Source organism: Triticum urartu, chromosome 1A, assembly GCF_056163025.1.
Source record: "Triticum urartu cultivar PI428250 chromosome 1A, HENAU_Tu73, whole genome shotgun sequence".
NCBI lineage: Eukaryota > Viridiplantae > Streptophyta > Magnoliopsida > Poales > Poaceae > Triticum > Triticum urartu.
The window spans coordinates 313682250-313703117 of NC_141873.1; the positions used below are offsets into that span (position 1 = coordinate 313682250).

The following is a 20868-nucleotide window of genomic DNA, read 5'->3' on the forward strand; positions in this document are numbered from 1 at the left end:
ATGGGCTTCGTCTGGACCCGACCAGCCCTGCGCAGGGCGCGCTCACATCACGCGTCGGCCATGTCGGTGTCGAGCTTGAAGGCGCGAAACCGAGGGGCCCTACCTGGCGCGCCAAATATCGGGGGATTGATTTGTGCTAGGGGAAATCCTCCAAAACCCTAGTTCGAACTCGGTGGCCCTGTTTCACTACCTAGCAACTAGATGGCGATCTTGGCGTGGCTACAACGAGTGAGGCACGATGGAGAGACACAAGGCACGACAAGGACACAGAAAGTTACCCAGGTTTGGTTACACCATGTGGTGTAAAACCCTACTCCTGCTTGGTGGGTTTGCTTGTGTAGATAGTGCTCTTGGAGCTACAAGGTAGGTGAAGCTCTCATGGGTCGATCGTGTGATCCCCTTCTACGGTGGCAGCACTACCTCTTTTATAGTCGACTTGGTCATCATCCCCCGAAAATATGGTCGGGAAGGGTTGCCACACAACGGCAGTTCAAAGGGGCACAGGTGCTAAGTCTTATCCTGACAAAAGTAGCCTTCGCCTGCTAAAGACCCGATCCTGGCATGCGGGTGGGCTCGGCAATGACGCCTGCCCTAGCGCGTCGGGCCGTCCTAATCTTCTTGCACCAAAGTGGTAAGCTTTGGAGCCTGCTTTGGTGGCAGGCAGACGCCGCTGCTCCCTTATCACCAAAGAAGAAACTTGTCCTGGCCGCGCCCGCTGGCACAATCTTCGCTGTCGTCATCTGGTGCGGGCGCGTCACCCACGTGATGGTCACATGGTCACGCGACCGGCGCCGCGCAGCTCCCCCGCGCGAAGGGCCTTGCGGGGGGGGGGGGGGGGGGCTCGCGGGGCCGCCTGTCGCTTGGTCTTCTGTGGAGTCTCGCCTTGCGAGAAGGGTCCTCGCGAGGTGTCTTGCTTCGTGGCACCCATGGCTAGGCCGCCTCTTGAGGCCTTCTCCAGGTGTTGCTTCCTAGGCCGTAGGCAGTGGGCTCGTGGTACCCTGGTTTTCATTGGGTCGACAGTATGCCAACTCTCACTTAACCTTATCAATATTTGCCTTATATGTGTTGCAAGGAAATAATGGGAGACACTGAGGTTTACCATCGAGATTTGCACATACATGATCCTTTGGCTAATAGCACATTATTGTGCAATTGCAGAAACCATTCTAATATTTAGATTCTTAACAATTTAGTCTTGCACATGTAGGTCTTGCTATCAGAGGTTTAGACCCACTGTTCGACCCGTTTTGCATATGGGGAAATGAGATGTCCATGAATATTACTCAAGTCAAGAATCTCGGGCAGATTTTTAGGATAAAGAAACTAGCAACGAATAACAGCAAGAGTTTTGTTTGTACAATGAATAAGACATCAGTCAAGTATAGGACGGTACTAACTCTTTTACCATGTAGGTTGTCAGGCATATATCTCGTAACCCTAGGATTTGCGGCGACCGCGACGGAAAATGCAAGGGTCTGTTTGAATTAAGATGTCATCTAGCAAGTCTAGCGAGAAGAATAAAGAAGGGCAGAGCTACCGAAATTACGTATTAACGTAGAGGACACCTTTATCTGGTACTGGACGACGGATGGTCAGTTCTTGGCGAAGTCTGCATATGAGGCAAGATTTATGGGAATGGAAGTATCACCCACGGCCGCATTCACGTGGAAGTCAAGAGCTCCACTCCAGTGTTGTTTTTTCGCTTGGCTTGCCCTGAAGGGACGGGTGTGGACTTCGGACAGACTAGCGAAGCTAGGATTACTACACCAGGATACCTGCCCGTTCTGCGATCAGCATGATGAAACAATCCAGCACCTGCTGGTGGGATGTGTATTCTCGAGGCAAGTGTGGAGATGGTTGAGCGTGAGAACAGGCAGAGACGCTTTCGAGCCGAGACATGAAGAGATTTTAGAGGCATGGTGCATCAGGCAGGACCGAAGCAGACAAGACAAGAAGAACATTCAGGTCTTAAGCCTCCTTGGCATGTGGCTAATCTGGAAGCATCGGAATGGCATCGTCTTCAATGGCGCGACGCCATCGCTCGCGAAGATCACGCAGCGCGTGACAGAGGAGGGCATCTTGTGGGCGAAGGCAGGACTGCTCAAGGGTGTAATTAGAGATTTCGAGGAGGGTAGTCTAGCGTGGGCGGCACAGAAGTAGTTAGCCTACGAGATTGAGGTGGATGCGGCTTGCCCGCTTGTACATCTGATGTAAAATGTGGAGCGTTGGGGAGTCTCCCCCCTCCTTCTTTAATGTATGATATGCACACTCGTGCGTATTCGAGAAAAAAATGACTTTGTTTCCTACTGTTTTTAGCAAAGGATCCATGCCGTGTGATGATCCTGGCGGCGGCTCATATCCATTATATTCGAATACACGCAACAAGAAAATGAAGATACCCGTTTAGAGCTTTGACTACGGTACAACTTGAGTCTTTCTGAGGTGCTCATAGAGATAAAGTGTGCGTGTGTGTTTTTATAGAAGTGAGTATATGTACGTATATATAAGCGCTTGTGTTTGTAATGTGTTAAAAAACACCTGTCCCGTAGAAATCGGAGCCGCTAGAATTGTGTTTCCATGCTTGTCATGTATGGCTCTGGACCCATCCTTTGATTCCCTGGACGAAATTATAACAGATAACCTAACAAAACTAGAAGATACAAAACTAGAAGATTGCCCGTGCGTTGCTACGGACGTTTAATTTTTTTATCATATATATATATATATACTTAAAACTTGAAGAATTTTTTTGCCCCTTACAACGACATCGCTTTGGGACACTTGTTGATGGATTCCTTTTGAACGTCCACATAATCCCCTTTGTTACACCTTTTCTATTTTATTGTGCTACACACATTGACTTACGGTGATTTGTGTTATACAAATTAACTACAACACATGGAAAAATATTGCCAGACATATACTAATTATCATAGGTTGATGCATGCATCTCCTAATTATCTAAGGTACCAATAATCAACACGGGCGGATGTCATACATGAGTCATCGTGTTGCAATGCTGATTTGGCACTTGAACAAGACATGGTGTTACTACTTTTTAGCTCTTTAGACAATTCTTCTAAGGACAACTCCGCCCTTCATCATCATGTAGTTTTGTAACATGAACCAAAATAAGATTAGAGTTTAGAAAGTATAATCAATTGTTATGAGAGAATAGTGTATGTTATGCTAAAATACCATGTATACTAAAGACATTGCCACATGGATTAAAAATGAAGTAAAGTTATATATCAAAACTGTATCTCCGCCAAAGTTTCATCTCGAGCTTACTATTAACCTAAGGGATTGCAACAATTAAAGCTAAAAAATCATAACACAGTAGTAGGAATTCAACAACATTCATTATTCCATAGAGGTTCTGGAATGGACAAGATGCAAAACCAACAGGACAAGCAAAGCATAGTAGTTTGTATGAAAATGATTACCAACAGGAAAGAACAATTTTCTTGAAAATTTTCCTTTTGGAGCTACTGAAATGCACTTTACTATTAATCTAAAAATACATGCACTTTACTGAGATACGAAAAATTATGATGCTGCAATAAAACTCTATAATTGAGTAGAAAATGAGCAAAAGGCAGTGCTCCATGTGTCTGGGCACGATGTCCCAGACATTGCGGCTGCGGAGGTTTAAAATTCATGTGTGTTATTTAAAATGAAAACATAGGTTTTAAATGTAAACACAAAGAAATATGTGTTCTCTTAAAGAAAAGGTGTAAAGAATGAACTATATACACTGGATATTCATTACACGAATCAAAGGTAGAAGAGCTACTTCAGGACAAAAAATGTATATATTACAACCAGTTCTATCTATATGTAACCATTCGTCATTAAGCTCAATATACCTTATTTTTTGCCGAAGTCAAGATCTATTGCGGCTCAATTCAAGCAGCTTCAACACTGAACCTTCAATGTAGAAATGCAATCCCTTGTCTATATAGTTGCACAATCAAGATTGCAATATTGGCATGTATCTCAAGAGCAGCAAAATCATATGCTCCTGGGTTCTGGCACTTGCCCAGCTGATATAACTCAAGCAAGAAAACATATTCAGTAAACTAAAATTGAAACTTTTTAGAAAGAGCCATTAAATAGTTGCTACGAGCTACAATGCATTAATGTCGTCTCCAAGGTCGACGCTCATTTCTCCCTCATACGTCTGGACGTGTTTGGACATCAAACGGGCGCCCAACAGGCTCCCCAAAATTCAGCTGACTGGACGGTTCGGACTTCCCCAAATCCAAGCCATATGTGTGGGGAAAATGTGATTGCCCGGAGTATCTATCATGTTATCCACAACACACGATCCAAAAGAGAAAAGAAAAATAAATCATGACACACATTTCTCTTTTCCTGCTGGACCCTCCCCTTTCCTCTCGGTTTCATGCCGTAGCGAAACATTTCTTGTTGGAGTCCTCTCCTTTAAACCAGAGAACGCCCACCTCAGCTTCGCCATGGCACCCTCTCGCTTCACACCATACTTCCCCATGGACTGGCAAGAAGGAGTCTCCCGCCAACCACCCCGCTCTCCGCCCCAATCCCCTCCCCGTGTTCGTGTCGATCCGTGGACTGCTGGTGCATTGCCATGGAATAACAGAAAATGCACCAATCACACAGTTGTTCTAATTTAGAAATGTGAGTCGAATATGATGACGTGTGGCTGCCATTCATATAATGGCAACAAATACCAATTATCTCTACCTCTTCTTTCGTCCGGTAGTCATTGTCTCCTTAACCACTCTCAAAGACAAAGCGACATGTATCTCCTTGCCACCTGCTACTCCTTCCCCGGGAAAGTACACATGGTCGATGAGCGTCCGATGGTTGAACGCGGTCGAGGCAGCCTCGTTGTCGCTCGCGCTCATGACCAGTGGCGAGCTTCGCGTCCTCGACGGCACCGCCAAAGACGACAAGTCCATGCACCACACGGGGCCTAGTCAGGCGTTATCCTCGACTACAACAGCCTCCAGGTGCATGACATGGACCACAACAGTGCTTGTCGTGGGGCACGAAGACAAGGTGTTGGTTGAAATGTCTAGGAAAGAAAGAGGAGGAAGAAGAAGGTAATAACGGCAAATATAACAGTCCGAATAAACGGAGTTCACTTTGCTGCGGCATCAGCCCTGACAAGTGGGTCCCGCATGTCATAACACGTTTAAAACCAGCAAAATGGTCATCTAACGCAAGTGGTAGTTTTTAGGCAAAAAATTAGCATAATCTGGTTTTTTGACGTTTTTTAAACCGGTAGTTCTGTGGGACCGATGAAACCTGTAGTGTGATAGTTTTATGACAAATACTCTCCACTATTGGGGCATATCATAAGCACCTACATGTGACATGTGGCAATGCAACAAAGCGTAGCTTTTCAAAGAAAGATAACTGTAGCTTGCTCGGCAACTAAGACAGAAAAGCTTACTTTCCTACCTAGCTTTGACGGAAACTCTGGCCAGGCTCCATAGGGCGCCAGAAGGGATGGAACGGCTATCTGTTACCTTGGCTCACCGAGAATCATAGCAGCAGATCACTGCCGCCTTACACACAGACCATATCTACCAGCTAGCACTGCGTTCACACTCTTCTCTGCTCTCCCTCTCTCTCCCCTCATGAGCGCAAGGGAAAAAGAATGACACTGGAATCAAATAATAAATTAGGATTAACAACAACCCATTAGGTCAAGGACAAAGAATATTCTGAAGAAAGATGGCACGATACGATAATTTTGATAGCAAAATTCCATGTCTTTTTTATCACAAAATTGTTTGTCTTTTACAAATGCAACAAAATGATCCTTGATAGAATACATGGATATAATTAAAAGGGACAACAATACAAAATAAGGATTAGATAAGCTTCTAGACTAACCTTTTAGCATTTAGTCTAAACATGGAATAGATAATTTCAGTAATCATTTATTTATTAGAAATGTAACCTGATGTGTGGCTCACATCTGCAAAACAATTGTTCAGTGGGCTTGGGGCTTGAACCTAAGAAAAACTTATATGAAATTTTAGAGAAGATCAATGCCAAGTTGGGCCCGTCACATTGAGCTTCATCCCAGCTACATTTTATTTTCGACCAATAATAAGCTACAATTCTCCTGTTCTGCTATGATAAGTAACGGAATCCATTCTTAACTACAACTAGTAGAGGAATATCATCAGACATGTGGTAGTTGCTCTTAAAGAAGGCGCAAGACAAGTAGACAACAAGTCAAAAGCTTATAAACCATGAACATTATCCAGTGAGCCTCACCAAGATGCAATTTTTGCTAGAACTGAGTGTCATGGTCTACATATAGTAACAGAAGTAGGACTGGAAGAAGTGGGTGAGACAAACCTGCACCAAACTATCAATTTTGAGCAGCGAGAGGCCATAGCGCTTAAGTGACACGAGCAAGTTGACAAGGCCTTGCAGCTTGCGGTGCAACCAAGAGCTCCCTAGCGGTGGTGGGATGGTTTCCCTGTGCAGAGATAGAAGTCATGAAAACAGAGCAATTTTCAGTTTCGATACAAAATTCAAGGAAGAAAACTTTTCACCTACAATCAGATCAAGGGATCCATATCAGAGCATGAAAAGTATTCATTTAGTACCAGTACTGATATGAAACAATCTACGGAATTCAAAATCAAGAAAATATAGTATAGAAGATTATATGTGCAAATTCCAGCAGTGAATTACAGGGTACGAAACAATCTACGGAATTCAAAATCAAGAAAATATTGAAGGAAATATGCCCTAGAGGCAATAATAAAGTTATTATTTATTTCCTTATATCATGATAAATGTTTATTATTCATGCTAGAATTGTATTAACCGGAAACATAATACATGTGTGAATACATAGACAAACAAAGTGTCACTACTATGCCTCTACTTGACTAGCTCGTTAATCGAAGATGGTTATGTTTCCTAACCATAGACATGTGTTGTCATTTGATTAACGGGATCACATCATTAGGAGAATGATGTGATTGACATGACCCATTCCATTAGCTTAGCACCCGATCGTTTAGTATGTTGCTATTGCTTTCTTCATGACTTATACATGTTCCTATGACTATGAGATTATGCAACTCCCGTTTACCGGAGGAACACTTTGTGTGCTACCAAACGTCACAACGTAACTGGGTGATTATAAAAGAGCTGTACAGGTGTCTCCAAAGGTACATGTTGGGTTGGCGTATTTCGAGATTAGGATTTGTCACTCCGATTGTCGGAGAGGTATCTCTGGGCCCTCTCGGTAATGCACATCACATAAGCCTTGCAAGCATTGCAACTAATGAGTTAGTTGCGAGATGATGTATTACGAAACGAGTAAAGAGACTTGCCGGTAACGAGATTGAACTAGGTATTGAGATACCGATGATTGAATCTTGGGCAAGTAACATACCGATGACAAAGGGAACAACGTATGTTATTATGCGGTCTGACCGATAAAGATCTTCGTAGAATATGTGGGAGCCAATATGAGCATCCAGGTTCCGCTATTGGTTATTGACCGGAGACGTGTCTCGGTCATGTCTACATTGTTCTCGAACCCGTAGGGTCCGCACGCTTAAGGTTTCGATGACAGTTATATTATGAGTTTATGAGTTTTGATGTACCGAAGGAGTTAGGAGTTCCGGATGAGATCGGGGACATGACGAGGAGTCTCAAAATGGTTGAGACGTAAAGATCGATATATTGGACGACTATATTCGGATATCGGAAAGGTTCCGAGTGATTCGGGTATTTTCGGAGGAACCGGGGAGTTACGGGAATACGAGGAAGAAGCAATGGGCCTTAATGGGCCTTAGTGGGAAGGACCAGGAGGTGGCACGCGCCCCTCCCAAGCCCAGTCCGAATTGAACAAGGGGTTTGGGGCGCGACCCCTCTCTCCCTTCCTTCCCCTCTTTCCCCCTTTCCCCCCTTCTCCTAGTTGGACTAGGAAAGGAGGAAACCTATTCCAACTAGGAGTAGGAATCCTACTCCCTGGCGCGCCCCTCCTAGGGCCGGCCTCCTCCCCCTTGCTCCTTTATATACGGGAGCAGGGGGCACCTCTAGACACACAAGTTGATCTCTAAGATCGTTCTCTTAACCGTGTGCGGTGCGCCCTTCCACCATAGTCCCCGATTGTAACATCCCAAATTTTCAATTTGGAATGTTATACATTAGATTATCATTGCATACCATATTTTATTTTTGCATTTTGGTTGATCCTAGAAATTCTACGCAACTCAATGACCCACGGAGAGAGTTGGGGATTTCGTTATTTTCATATTTGAGTTTTCTCAAATTTTGAGAATAGGATCGTTTGATTTTATTTATTTTATCATCAATTATTTCTATTACAAAAATATGAGAGAGGGAATAAAATGACTTTCCCAAAATAAAGAAATATTGAGGATTTAATAATAAAATCAAATAAGATTTTATTTCTGAGTTTTTCGGTGTTTTATTTGAATTTAGGAAAAATGTGCGTTTTTCAAAATTGCATTTAGGTCCCAAATAAATGTTCACCTTGTGCGGCTTGATTTTAGAAGCCCGTGAAAATTTATTTCGGAATTTTTGGAGTCCGTTTAGTATTTCTTTTTATTTTTCTTCTGCGCGTAATATTAAAAAAAACGAACCGACCTACGGGCCGTGTCCGACTAGGACTCCGGCTCGAGGTGGCCTTTATAAGCCGGCCCAGCCCCGGGGGGGGGGGGAACCCTAGCCCCAGCCCCGCCCCGCACCCGCGCCCGCCGCCGCCGCCAGCGCCGCCGCCGCCCCGCTCGCGCCGTCGCCGCCGCGCCGCCTCGCCGCCCCGCCGCCCCGCCGCCTCGCCGGAGCCGCCGCCCCGCCCGCACGCTCGTCGAGGTTCGCCGCCGCCTCGTTTTCCGTGTCGCCGTTTTTTTTCGGAAAACCGTTGGTTTTTCGTTGGTTTTTTAGATTCGGTTTTTTTAAATAGATCGGTTTTCCGGTTTATTTAATTAGCGAGCGTTCGTCCGTTCGTTTGTTCTAATGAACATTCGTCGTTTTTCTTTTTCTCAGATTAAATCCGTGATTTTTCCTGATCCGATTTTCGTTTTAGTATAACTTTTCGCTCGTTTATCGGAATGAGGCGATTCAAGCGCCTAGAGTTTCATCTCGAAACCCTCTATCCGTTTAATCAACTTAAACAAGTTTTTGCTATTGTAAAATTTGCCCTAGATCTAGATTAGTAGAACGAAGTTGTTTTCTTTCGCCGTTTGACTTTCGTTGCTTCGTTCGATTTGATTTTTTTTGCCAACCGGAGTTCTTAAGTTGAACCTTCTGGTTAGTTCTCTTATTTGAGTTTTACCCGTGCATTAGATGAGTACTTATTGTATGCTTGTTTGTTTATCTGCGATAGAGTATCCGGAGTGCGCCGCCTGTTACTTCAAATCTCTAGGTTTCCCGGATCATCAGCAAGGCAAGTAACACTTTGATCATACCTTTTCTACTACCCAGTTTTATTGCATTAGATCAAATCTTCACACATTGCATGGTTAGGATCTAATTAAATTGTGGGATGGGAAGTAGATGAGGTAGTACCTATTACCTATTTATTATCAAACCTTTGGGAGTTACTTCTACGTTTGCTTATTATGCCATGCTATGCTAGTAGACGTGGATTGGGTGAGTGATATCCATGACAGATGTGAGTTTTGTTAATTAATGATTTATCTAAGGTGGCAACTTAAACACACATATGGGTGGATTGAGGCACCTGGGTATTCCAGGACTTGCCTGTTTTCTTTTGGACCGCCACCTAGGTTCAAAGGGATCATGAGACTATTCATACTAGAAACTTCCGTGTGCAGCCACAAGCTATTACGGGCTCTAGCATAGTTGACTAAGTTGTGCGAACTCTTACAGTGGTAGACTAGCAGATGTAGGGGATGTAGGTGGTACGGTCTACCCGATCGTAAGGTGCTAGAGCTTCTGAAAGACTATGTCTCGGTCATCCGTCTTATCAAACACCATGTAGTGCGAGAAACCAAACGGAGGCGATCGAGTCTTGTGGGGAAAAGCGCGCAAACCTCTGCAAAGTGTAATAAACTAATCATGATTAGCCGTGTCTCCGGTTATGGACATCTTGAGTATCTAGTACCTGGATTTTCATGTGAATCTCAACATGTTACTCCAAATTAATTTTGTTGGGTTATGTTTAATGATGATGCTTAATTGGGATTGAGAATGCTGTCAACCATTTTCAATGTTTAACAACTACCATGATAGTTAAATAAATTCTATTCCTTTGAAGTAGGGAAAAATTGGCTTTACGCAAAAATGTAACCATATAGCTTTCCACCAGCCACATATGCATATAGTATAGCTGTTTCATTCCATTACTCTCCATGTGTTACATTGCCAGCATATTCCATGTGCTGACCCGTTTCGGGCTGCAACGTTAATGTTGCAGACTTTTCAGACGATGATTAAGGAGTTTTTAGGTCGTGGTTCTATACTCAGTGATGCCGTTGGAGTTGATAGACTCACTTATCTTCCAAGCCTTCCGCTGTTATCGTTATTAGATGGCCTTAAGCCATATTTATTGTAATAAGTCTCTTTTGAGACACTCGATGTAATAAGTGTGTGATTGCTACTCTGCTATAAATCCTCCGAGTACTGTGTGGTGTCAGCATTACTGATCCAGGGATGACACCGGAGCACAGAGATCAGACTGTTTGAGGTCTGGTCGCTACAGAGATGGTATCAAAGCACACGCTGACTGTAGGACACGACCACTAAGCTAAAAGACCTAGATCACTATTCACTCTCTCCTCCTCTGACCTCTCATCTTTTCTACTCTTTTAGGATGGCGGATGCAAGGAACAAGTTCACGCAACCGGATGAAGATACACCCTTTGGACGTCACTTGAAGGAAGTCACTAGATACCTGAACATAGGAGTACCAAGCTTCACAGGAACCTACAACGCCACTTTACCTGAAGAAGAGCGCTGGATGATTCAAGTTCAAGTTCCAGGAAGAACGTTCATGCCAGTCACTGAGCCAATAGAGTTTTCTTTTGATGCACCAACTTGGAGTCTAGGAAAGAGCATGGCAGCTCACATCGCCATGGGACGCATTGGAGAAGTCTACCGCAATGATCTCAAGGATACTATCTACCAGATTTGTGGGCGCCAAGATGAGCACTGGGAGATGATCAACACTAGGAAGGATAGATCAATTGCAGCTTTTATCCAGGAGTTAAACCAGCACATTCGACAACAGGAGAACCAGATTTGCGCCGACATGATAGATCTGAAAGGGATTTGTGGATCGCATTCATACATCTCAAGGGGATTTGTGGATAAGTATAACCTATCAACCCAAGCCCTTAGGTCACCCATGTTAGTAACCTCGCCTGGAGCAGAGTATGTGGCTAGTCTATGGTGTGATCGGTTACCATTAAGGATTGGTAACTATGTTTTTCCCTCAGACCTAATAGTATTGGAATCTCAAGGATTGGATGTGATATTAGGCATGGATTGGTTATCAAAGTATGAAGGGAATATTAAATGTGCTAGTAAGTTAATTTTGCTTACCACCCCAGAAGGGAGAAGGATCAAGTATGTATCCTGGCATGTGCCAAAGAGGACTCAAGTAAATTGCCTAACAGGAGTTGTGTAGGAGGAAGTACCAGTGGTAAGGGATTTTCCTGAAGTATTTCCAGAGGAGTTGCCAGGCATGCCACCGGATAGAGATATTGAGTTTTTGATTGAGCTATTGCCAGGCACAGGGCCAATATCAAAGAGACCATATAGGATGCCAGCAAAGGATTTGGTGGAAATTAAGAAGCAGATTAAGGAGTTACTAGATAAGGGATATATTCGTCCAAGTTCTTCGCCTTGGGGATCGCCCGTACTACTAGTGGAGAAGAAAGATGGATCGTTAAGGATGGTTGTTGATTATCGAGGATTGAATGAAGTAACGATCAAGAACAAGTACCCACTACCAATGATCAACGATTTGTTTGATCGATTGCAAGGAGCTAAGGTATTTTCCAAGATCGATCTGCGATCAGGATACCACCAGTTGAAGATTCGAGAACAGGATATTCCGAAGACAGCTTTTACCACCAGGTATGGGTTGTACGAGTATACCGTTATGTCATTTGGTCTGACTAACGCACCTGCCTATTTTATGAACATGATGAACAAAGTATTTATGGAGTTTTTGGATAAGTTCGTCGTGGTGTTCATTGATGATATCCTGGTTTACTGAAAGAATGAAGAGGAGCATAAGGAGCATTTGCGTTTGGTACTTGGAAAGCTCAGAGAACATCAATTATATGCCAAGTTCAGCAAATGTGAGTTTTGGTTGAAGGAAGTAGGATTCCTCGGACACGTTATATCTGGAGAAGGTATAGCAGTAGATCCCACTGAAGTTGATACCGTGACCAAGTGGGAAGTCCCAACAACAGTTGGAGAGATCCGGAGTTTTCTTGGACTCACAGGATACTACCGGAGATTTATTGAGAATTTCTCAAAGATTGCGAAGCCTATGACGGAGTTGTTGAAGAAAGATACCAAGTTCATATGGACAGAGGAATGCGAGGCTAGTTTTCAGGAGTTGAAGAAACGTTTGGTTACCTCACCAGTGTTGATTTTGCCAGACCAGACCAAGGATTATGAGGTGTATTGCGACGCTTCACGTCGAGGACTTGGAGCAGTGCTTATGCAGGAAGGGAGAGTTGTTTCATATGCCTCAAGACAACTGAAGCCTCATGAGTTGAATTATGCTACGCATGATTTGGAGTTAGCAGCCGTAGTGCATGCTTTGAAAACATGGAGGCATTTCCTCATTGGAAACCATTGTGAGGTGTACACAGATCATAAGAGTTTGAAGTACATTTTCACCCAGAAGGAGTTGAATCTCAGACAAAGGAGATGGTTGGAGCTTATCAAGGATTATGATATGAAATTGCATTATCATCCCGGAAAGGCTAATGTAGTAGCTGACGCATTAAGCTGTAAGAGCCATATCAATACGTTAATGATGGGAGAAATACCCAAGGAGTTAGCAGAAAATCTTCGTGAACTATGTGTGGAAATAGTTCCGAGAGGCTATGTAGCAGCATTGGAGATTCAGTCAACGTTGATGGATAGAATCAGGGAAGCACAGAAAACTAACAAAGAGATTGCCGCTATAAAGGATAAACTGAGCAAAGGAAAAGCTAAAGGATTTCGTGAGGATGAGCACGATACCCTATGGTTTGAAGACCGCGTTTATGTGCCCAATGACCCGGAGATCCGGAAGTTGATTTTGTAAGAGGCACACGATTCACCATATTCAATTCACCCAGGAAATACCAAGATGTATTTGGATTTGAAGAATATTTTCTAGTGGACCGGAATGAAGAAGGATATTGCGGAGTATGTAGCAGTCTGTGATGTATGTCAGAGAGTAAAGGCAGAGCATCAGAAGCCAGCAGGATTGTTACAACCATTGCCGATACCCGAATGGAAGTGCGATAAGCTAGGCATGGATTTCATCACGGGGTTACCCAGGACTCGTTCAGGCTATGACTCGATTTAGGTTGTAGTCGATCGATTGACGAAAGTAGCTCATTTCATCCCAGTAAAGACCACTTATACCAGTGCTAAGTTGACAAAGATATACATGACCAGGATCATATGTCTGCATGGAGTTCCAAGGAGTATCGTATCAGATAGAGGAACCCAGTTTACCTTAAAGTTCTGGAAGCAGTTGCACGAAACTTTGAGAACCAGGCTAGAATTCAGTACAACTTTTCATCCACAGACAGATGGACAGACCGAGAGAGTCAATCAGATTTTGGACAATTTGCTGAGAGCTTGTGCGCTAGATTACGGATCTAGTTGGGACGACAATTTGCCATATGCAAAGTTCTCTTACAACAACAGTTATCAAACCAGTTTAAAGATGACCCCTTTCAAAGCTTTGTACGGAAGGAGGTGCAAGACACCGTTGTCATGGGACGAAGTTGGAGACCGCCAGTTGTTTGGACCTGACCTGATTAAAGAGTCTGAACAGAAGGTGAAGTTGATTCGCGATAGGCTCAAGGTAGCCCAGTCCAGACAGAAAAGTTATGCAGATTCTAGACGTAAGGAGACAGTTTATGAAGTCGGAGATAAAGCTTATCTTCGAGTATCTCCACTTCGGGGAACAAAGCATTTTGGAGTTAAAGGGAAGTTAGCGCCACGATTTGTAGGACCATATCGAGTTTTGAAGCGTATGGGAGAAGTGGCCTACAAGTTGAAATTGCCTGAAGGATTGTCAGGAGTTCATGATGTGTTCCATGTTTCTTAGTTAAAGAAATGTCACGCGGAGATGGCTGACATACCTTTGAGAGACACAGTGCCATTGGAAACTATTCGGTTGGATAACGATTTGACCTACGAGGAGAAACCAATTAAGATCCTCGAGTCTGCCAGCCAAGTTACTCGCAACAAGGTTATCGAGTTTTGCAAAGTTCAGTGGAGCCACCACCCAGAGGATGAAGCCACCTGGGAGCGAGAGGAAGATTTGCTTAAGGACCACCCTCACCTATTTTCTAGCCAATCCGAATCTCGAGGGCGAGATTCATCTTAAGGGGGGTAGGTTTATAACATCCCAAATTTTCAATTTGGAATGTTATACATTAGATCATCATTGCATACCATATTTTATTTTTGCATTTTTGTTGATCCTAGAAATTCTACGCAACTCAATGACCCACGGAGAGAGTTGGGGATTTTGTTATTTTCATATTTGAGTTTTCTCAAATTTTAAGAATAGGATCGTTTGATTTTATTTATTTTATCATCAATTATTTCTATTTCAAAAATATGAGAGAGGGAATAAAATGATTTTCCCAAAATAAAGAAATATTGAGGATTTAAAAATAAAATCAAATAAGATTTTATTTCTGAGTTTTTCGGTGTTTTATTTGAATTTAGGAAAAATGTGCATTTTTCAAAATTGCATTTAGGTCCCAAATAAATGTTCGCCTTGTGCGGCTTGATTTTAGAAGCCCGTGAATATTTATTTTGGAATTTTTGGAGTTCGTTTAGTATTTCTTTTTATTTTTCTTTTGCGCGTAATATTAAAAAAAACGAACCGACCTACGGGCCGTGTCCGACTAGGACTTCGGCCCGAGGTGACCTTTATAAGCCGGCCCAGCCCCGGGGGGAAACCCTAGCCCCAGCCCCGCCCCGCACCCGCGCCCGTCGCCGCCGCCAGCGTCGCCGCCGCCCCGCTCACGCCGCCGCCGCCGCGCCGCCTCGCCGCGCCGCCGCCCCGCTGCGCCGCCTCGCCGCCCCGCCGCCCCGCCGACACGCCGCCTCGCCGGAGCCGCCGCCCCGCCCGCACGCTCGTCGAGGTTCGCCGCTGCCTCATTTTCCGTGCCGCCGTTTTTTCAAAAAACCGTCGGTTTTTCGTCATTTTTTTAGATTCGTTTTTTTAAATAGATGGGTTTTCCGGTTTATTTAATTAGCGAGCGTTCGTCCGTTCGTTCGTTCTAGCGAACGTTCGTCGTTTTTCTTTTTCTTGGATTAAATCCGCGATTTTTCTGATCGCGATTCCTGATCCGATTTTCGTTTTAGTATAACTTTTCGCTCGTTTATCGGAATGAGGTGATTCAAGCGCCTAGAGTTTCGTCTCGAAACCCTCTATCCGTTTAATCAACTTAAACAAGTTTTTGCTGCTGTAAAATTTGCCCTAGATCCAGATTAGTAGAATGAAGTTGTTTTCTTTCGCCGTTTGACTTTCGTTGCTTCGTTCGATTTGATTCTTTTTGCCAACCGGAGTTCTTAAGTTGAACCTTCTGGTTAGTTCTCTTATTTGAGTTTTACCCGTGCATTAGATGAGTACTTATTGTATGCTTGTTTGTTTGTCTGCGATAGAGTATCCGGAGTGCGCCACCTGTTACTTCGAATCTCTAGGTTTCCCGGATCATTAGCAAGGCAAGTAACACTTTGATCATACCTTTTCTACTATCCAGTTTTATTGCATTAGATCAAATCCTCACACATTGCATGGTTAGGATCTAATTAAATTGTGGGATGGGAAGTAGATGAGGTAGTACCTATTACCTATTTATTATCAAACCTTTGGGAGTTACTTCTACGTTTGCTTATTATGCCATGCTATGCTAGTAGACGTGGATTGGGTGAGTGATATCCATGACAGATGTGAGTTTTCTTAATTAATGATTTATCTAAGGTGGAAACTTAAACACACATATGGGTGGATTGAGGCACCTGGGTATTCCAGGACTTGCCTGTTTTCTTTTGGACCGCCACCCAGGCTCAAAGGGATCATGAGACTATTCATACTAGAAACTTCCGTGTGCAGCCACAAGCTATTATGGGCTCTAGCATAGTTGACTAAGTTGTGCGAACTCTTACAGTGGTAGACTAGCAGAAGTAGGGGATGTAGGTGGTACGGTCTACCCGATCGTAAGGTGCTAGCGCTTCTGAAGACTATGTCTCGGTCATCCGTCTTATCAAACACCATGTAGTGCGAGAAACCAAACGGGGGCGATCGAGTCTTGTGGGGAAAAGCGCGCAAACCTCTGCAGAGTGTAATAAACTAATCATGATTAGCCGTGTCTCCGGTTATGGACATCTTGAGTATCTAGTACCTGGATTTTCATGTGAATCTCAACATGTTACTCCAAATTAATTTTGTTGGGTTATGTTTAATGATGATGCTTAATTGGGATTGAGAATGCTGTCAACCATTTTCAATGTTTAACAACTACCATGATAGTTAAATAAATTCTATTCCTTTGAAGTAGGGAAAAATTGGCTTTACGCAAAAATGTAACCATAGAGCTTTCCACCAGCCACATATGCATATAGTATAGCTGTTTCATTCCATTATTCTCTATGTGTTACATTGCCAGCATATTGCATGTGCTGACCCGTTTCGGGCTGCAATGTTAATGTTGCAGACTTTTCAGACGATGATTAAGGAGTTTTTAGGTCGTGGTTCTATACTCAGTGATGCCGTTGGAGTTGATGGACTCACTTATCTTCCAAGCCTTCCGCTGTTATCGTTATTAGATGGCCTTAAGCCATATTTATTGTAATAAGTTCTTTTTTGAGACACTCGATGTAATAAGTGTGTGATTGCCACTCTGCTATAAATCCTCCGAGTACTGTGTGGTGTCAGCATTACTGATCCAGGGATGACACCGGAGCACAGAGATCAGACTGTTTGAGGTCTGGTCGCTACATCGATAATATTGTAGTGGTACTTAGGCGAAGCCCTACGACAGTTGAACATCAAGATCGTCACCACGCCATCGTGCTGACGGAACTCTTCCCCGACACTTTGCTGGATCGGAGTCTGGGGATCTTCATCAACCTGAACGTGTGCTAGAACTCGGAGGTGCCGTAGTTTCGGTGCTTGATCGGTCGGGCCGTGAAGACGTACGACTACATCAACCGCGTTGTCATAACACTTCCGCTGTCGGTCTACGAGGGTACGTAGATCACACTCTCCCCTCTCGTTGCTATGCATCACCATGATCTTGCGTGTGCGTAGAATTTTTTTCTAAAATTACTACGTTCCCCAACAAATATAGTATAAAAGATTATATGTGCAAATTTCGGCAGTGAATTACAGGGATGCTACAGGGACACCAACTTCTAATTCTTCCATCCTGCACAAAACAGTTACTTCGTCGAAGGCAAACTGAACAGATTCAGATCCTCGAGAAGAACTTTGGTTTGGAGTAGTATTTGCGAAATTCTCCTACGATGGTGAGGTTCCACTCCCATGCATTGCAGTGGTATTTTCTGAAGTCTCCTGCCATGGTGATACTCCACTCCCATGCATCACAGAGCTAGATATTTGATTATCAAACTATAACCCGCTCTGGTAAGTAGACAAGGTCCAACCTAAAAAAACACAACCATCTGGTCATAAATTACTAAGATTGTAGAGGTACATGCTTGTCTAACAAAGTATCACCCACTCTGGGTCCATCCTCAGAAGTAATAACACCAAGACCGCTAGAGGGCACGTGAACGAGCCAAATTCAGTGTGGTTTCACATTTCAGGCTACAGAAACTTAACAATAATAAAATGACCAGGCATGCATCAAATCACTGTTTTCAGTGGTGAATTGGTACATAGACATATAATCCTATGTTTTTAAGGTGACGCTTCGCTTTAAGGCGCTGGGGGGAGACTCGACGCCTAGGCGCCTAAAGCGGACGCCTAGGTGCCTAAAGCGGGCCTATTTGCAAAGCGCTGGGGGGCGCCTCAACGCCTAGGCGTCGCCTAAGCGTTGCCTTACAGACGCCTTAAAAACATAGATATAATCATCATCGGAAAGAAGAAGAGATCGAAGCAAGACACTTACGGCTTTCATTGTCGAGTAGGCGGTAGTGGTGTGGCCACCGTGGGGCACAAAAAAAGCTTCTTTTTCATCCCGATGGCCCTGCCGCGGTGCATCACCATCTGATCCTTGGCCATGGTATTCTCATACTTGCGTGCTTGGAAGTGCGCTAGAAAGATGGATGGTGCTAACATCGGTGTTGATAGCCGTTTGCCCAATCAGCACGAAGCAAAATATCCAGCCTGAGCCTGTATAGCAAACACATCCATAGAAAAACATATACTAATTTCTAACAGATCTTCAGTTCTTTTAATATTGTTGTTGCTGCTTCCAACAGAAATTGACCAACGCACTTCATCCAAAATAATGAGAGGAAAAGCACGGCAGAACAACAAAACACATGGGGACGAAAGTCAAAAAGGAGTCGGGAAGCACCATAGCAGTTGTGAGTTGTGAAGGACGTCAAACAATTGCAGTCGTCTCCAAGGTCGACGCGCTGGGATCACATTTGCTTCAGTCAAATTAAAGAGCCATTGCACATAGACTATGAACTACATGGCATTTGAAGTCAGCATTTCAATGCTCAAACTTTTGTTCTTCAAGCTTGACGTTTTTTATCACTTCTCTAAAAAAATTGTCAAGTTATCCCATGGGGAAAGCATCTGCATCATCTAGTCAATAGTTAATAGTTTAAATAACAGAATATGGTAGATTTTAAATAAGTGGAGTAGCAGATGTACTCAATCTGAACTATCATTTGGCTATAGAACTTTAATATCAAATCCAATGAATTGGAACTAAAGAAATACAGTAGAAAACAGCTTATAGCTCAATTTGACCTCTCCATTCAGCTTAAGAAATAAGTGCCAAATCAGACTTCGATGCATCTATTAACATATCGTATAGATACAATCAACACTATTAGAAAGAGAAAGAAGAAAAAAGCACGTTGGTGGTGGTCGTGTTTCAAATTGACTCACCTTTTATTTCCTAGGCTGTACCGCGGAACCTCTTTGAGCTGAATAGAAAATTGAAGATAAAATCAAGTGAGTTGATGGTGCTCCTCCTCAACCCCTGGTGGTGAAAGAAGAGAAGGGTGGGCTGACGAATCTCGACGGGGCTTGTTGAGGTCGAGGCGGTTGGCCGGAGCACGTCGTGCTCATCACTGGTAGGGATCATGTTATCGTCGTCGCCGGCCTGGACCGCTGGAGTCGAGCTCGATGGAAGGGCTACAACACCTCTCATCCCCACCATGGTGCGTGGTGGTACCACGTACGTGGTGCCCCTCATCGCCGCGGCATTCTCCAATCTCCACCTCGTCCCACAGGGCTCCGCTCCATGGTTGATGTCGTCCCCCCGCATTGGGATCACGCAGGCCGGTCACGGAGGAGGGGAGACGATGGTGATGGCTTGAGGAGGAGGATGGCGTGGGCGTGAGGAGGAGCACCATTTGGATGGTCAGAGCGGAGCGGAGGAGGGCTGCGGGCGTGCGGCGGCGGCGGCTGTGGGTGGAGAAGGGGAGAGGAGCTAGGGATTGGGGAGGGATGTGTTTTTTTTGGTTTTTTGTCCACTCGTATGGTGGGGGGTCGATGGGCTTCGCTCAATCGATGCGGTGGGAAGTGGTGGACGAACAAAAAAACCCATGAAAAAAACCCGACGAAAGTGGTGGGATGAAAATTGACCGGCGGAAACTATCAACTGCTTTACTAGGAGTAGAGATTAATCGTCACGAGTACTAAGTGTTGGGTAACATAGTAATTTCAAAATTTTCCTACGCACACGCAAGATCATGGTGATGCGTAGCAACGAGGGAAGAGTGTGATCTACGTACCCTTGTAGATTGACAACAGAAGCGTTTGGTTGATGTAGTCGTACGTCTTCACGGCCCGACCGATCAAGCACCGAAACTACGGCACCTCCGAGTTTTAGCACACGTTCAGCTCGATGACGATCCCCGGACTCCGATCCAGCAAAGTGTCGGGGAAGAGTTCCGTCAGCACGACGGCGTGGTGACGATCTTGATGTACTACTGTCGCAGGGCTTCGCCTAAGCACCGCTACAATATTATCGAGGACTATGGTGGCAGGGGGCGCCGCACACGGCTAAGAATAAGATCACGTGGATCAACTTGTGTCTCTGGGGTGCCCCTGCCTCCGTATATAAAGGCTCAAGAGGGGGAGGCCGGCCGGCCATCATAGGGCGCGCCAGGAGGAGTCCTACTCCCTCCGGGAGTAGGACTTCTCCCCCAATCCTAGTTGGAATAGGATTCGCGAGGTGGGAAAAGAGAGAGAGAGAAGGAGGAGGGCGCCGACCCCCTCTCTCCTTGTCCTATTCGGACTAGGGGGGAGGGGCGCGCGGCCCAGCCCTGGCTGCCTCTCTTCTTCTTCCACTAAGGCCCATTAAGGCCCATATAGCTCCCGGGGGGTTCCGGTAACCTCCCGGTACTCCGGTAAAATCCCGATTTCACCCGAAACACTTCCGATATCCAAACATAGCCTTCCAATATATCAATCTTTAAGTCTCAACCATTTCGAGACTCCTCGTC

General features: G+C 44.5%; 1 protein-coding gene and 1 long non-coding RNA gene across 5 annotated transcripts; one reads left to right on the forward strand and one right to left on the reverse strand.

Moving 5' to 3' along the window:
* Positions 1-1635: 1635 nt before the first annotated feature.
* Positions 1636-2160, forward strand: LOC147991016 (uncharacterized). Its single transcript, XM_087538491.1, has one exon. The coding sequence runs from the start codon at positions 1636-1638 to the stop codon at positions 2158-2160; it is 525 nt and encodes a 174-aa protein (XP_087394617.1).
* A 611-nt stretch (positions 2161-2771) lies between these two features.
* LOC125510377 (uncharacterized) lies at positions 2772-19882 on the reverse strand. Of its 4 annotated transcripts, none has more exons than XR_015602050.1 (6): positions 19304-19882; positions 18348-18819; positions 6361-6484; positions 5449-5653; positions 3870-4046; positions 2772-3096 (listed from the first exon to the last, which is right to left on the reverse strand). It is a non-coding gene; the product is annotated as an uncharacterized LOC125510377 (long non-coding RNA). The 4 variants fall into 4 exon arrangements; XR_015602047.1 differs by lacking the exon at positions 2772-3096 and having other exon boundaries at positions 3628-4046; positions 18348-18571; positions 18759-18819; XR_015602046.1 differs by lacking the exon at positions 2772-3096 and having other exon boundaries at positions 3624-4046.
* Between the last annotated feature and the right edge of the window lie 986 nt (positions 19883-20868).

Coding starts and splice junctions, on each gene's coding strand:
- LOC147991016 (XM_087538491.1), top strand. CDS start 1,636: ATGGAAGTATCACCCACGGCCGCATTCACGTGGAAGTCAAGAGCTCCA.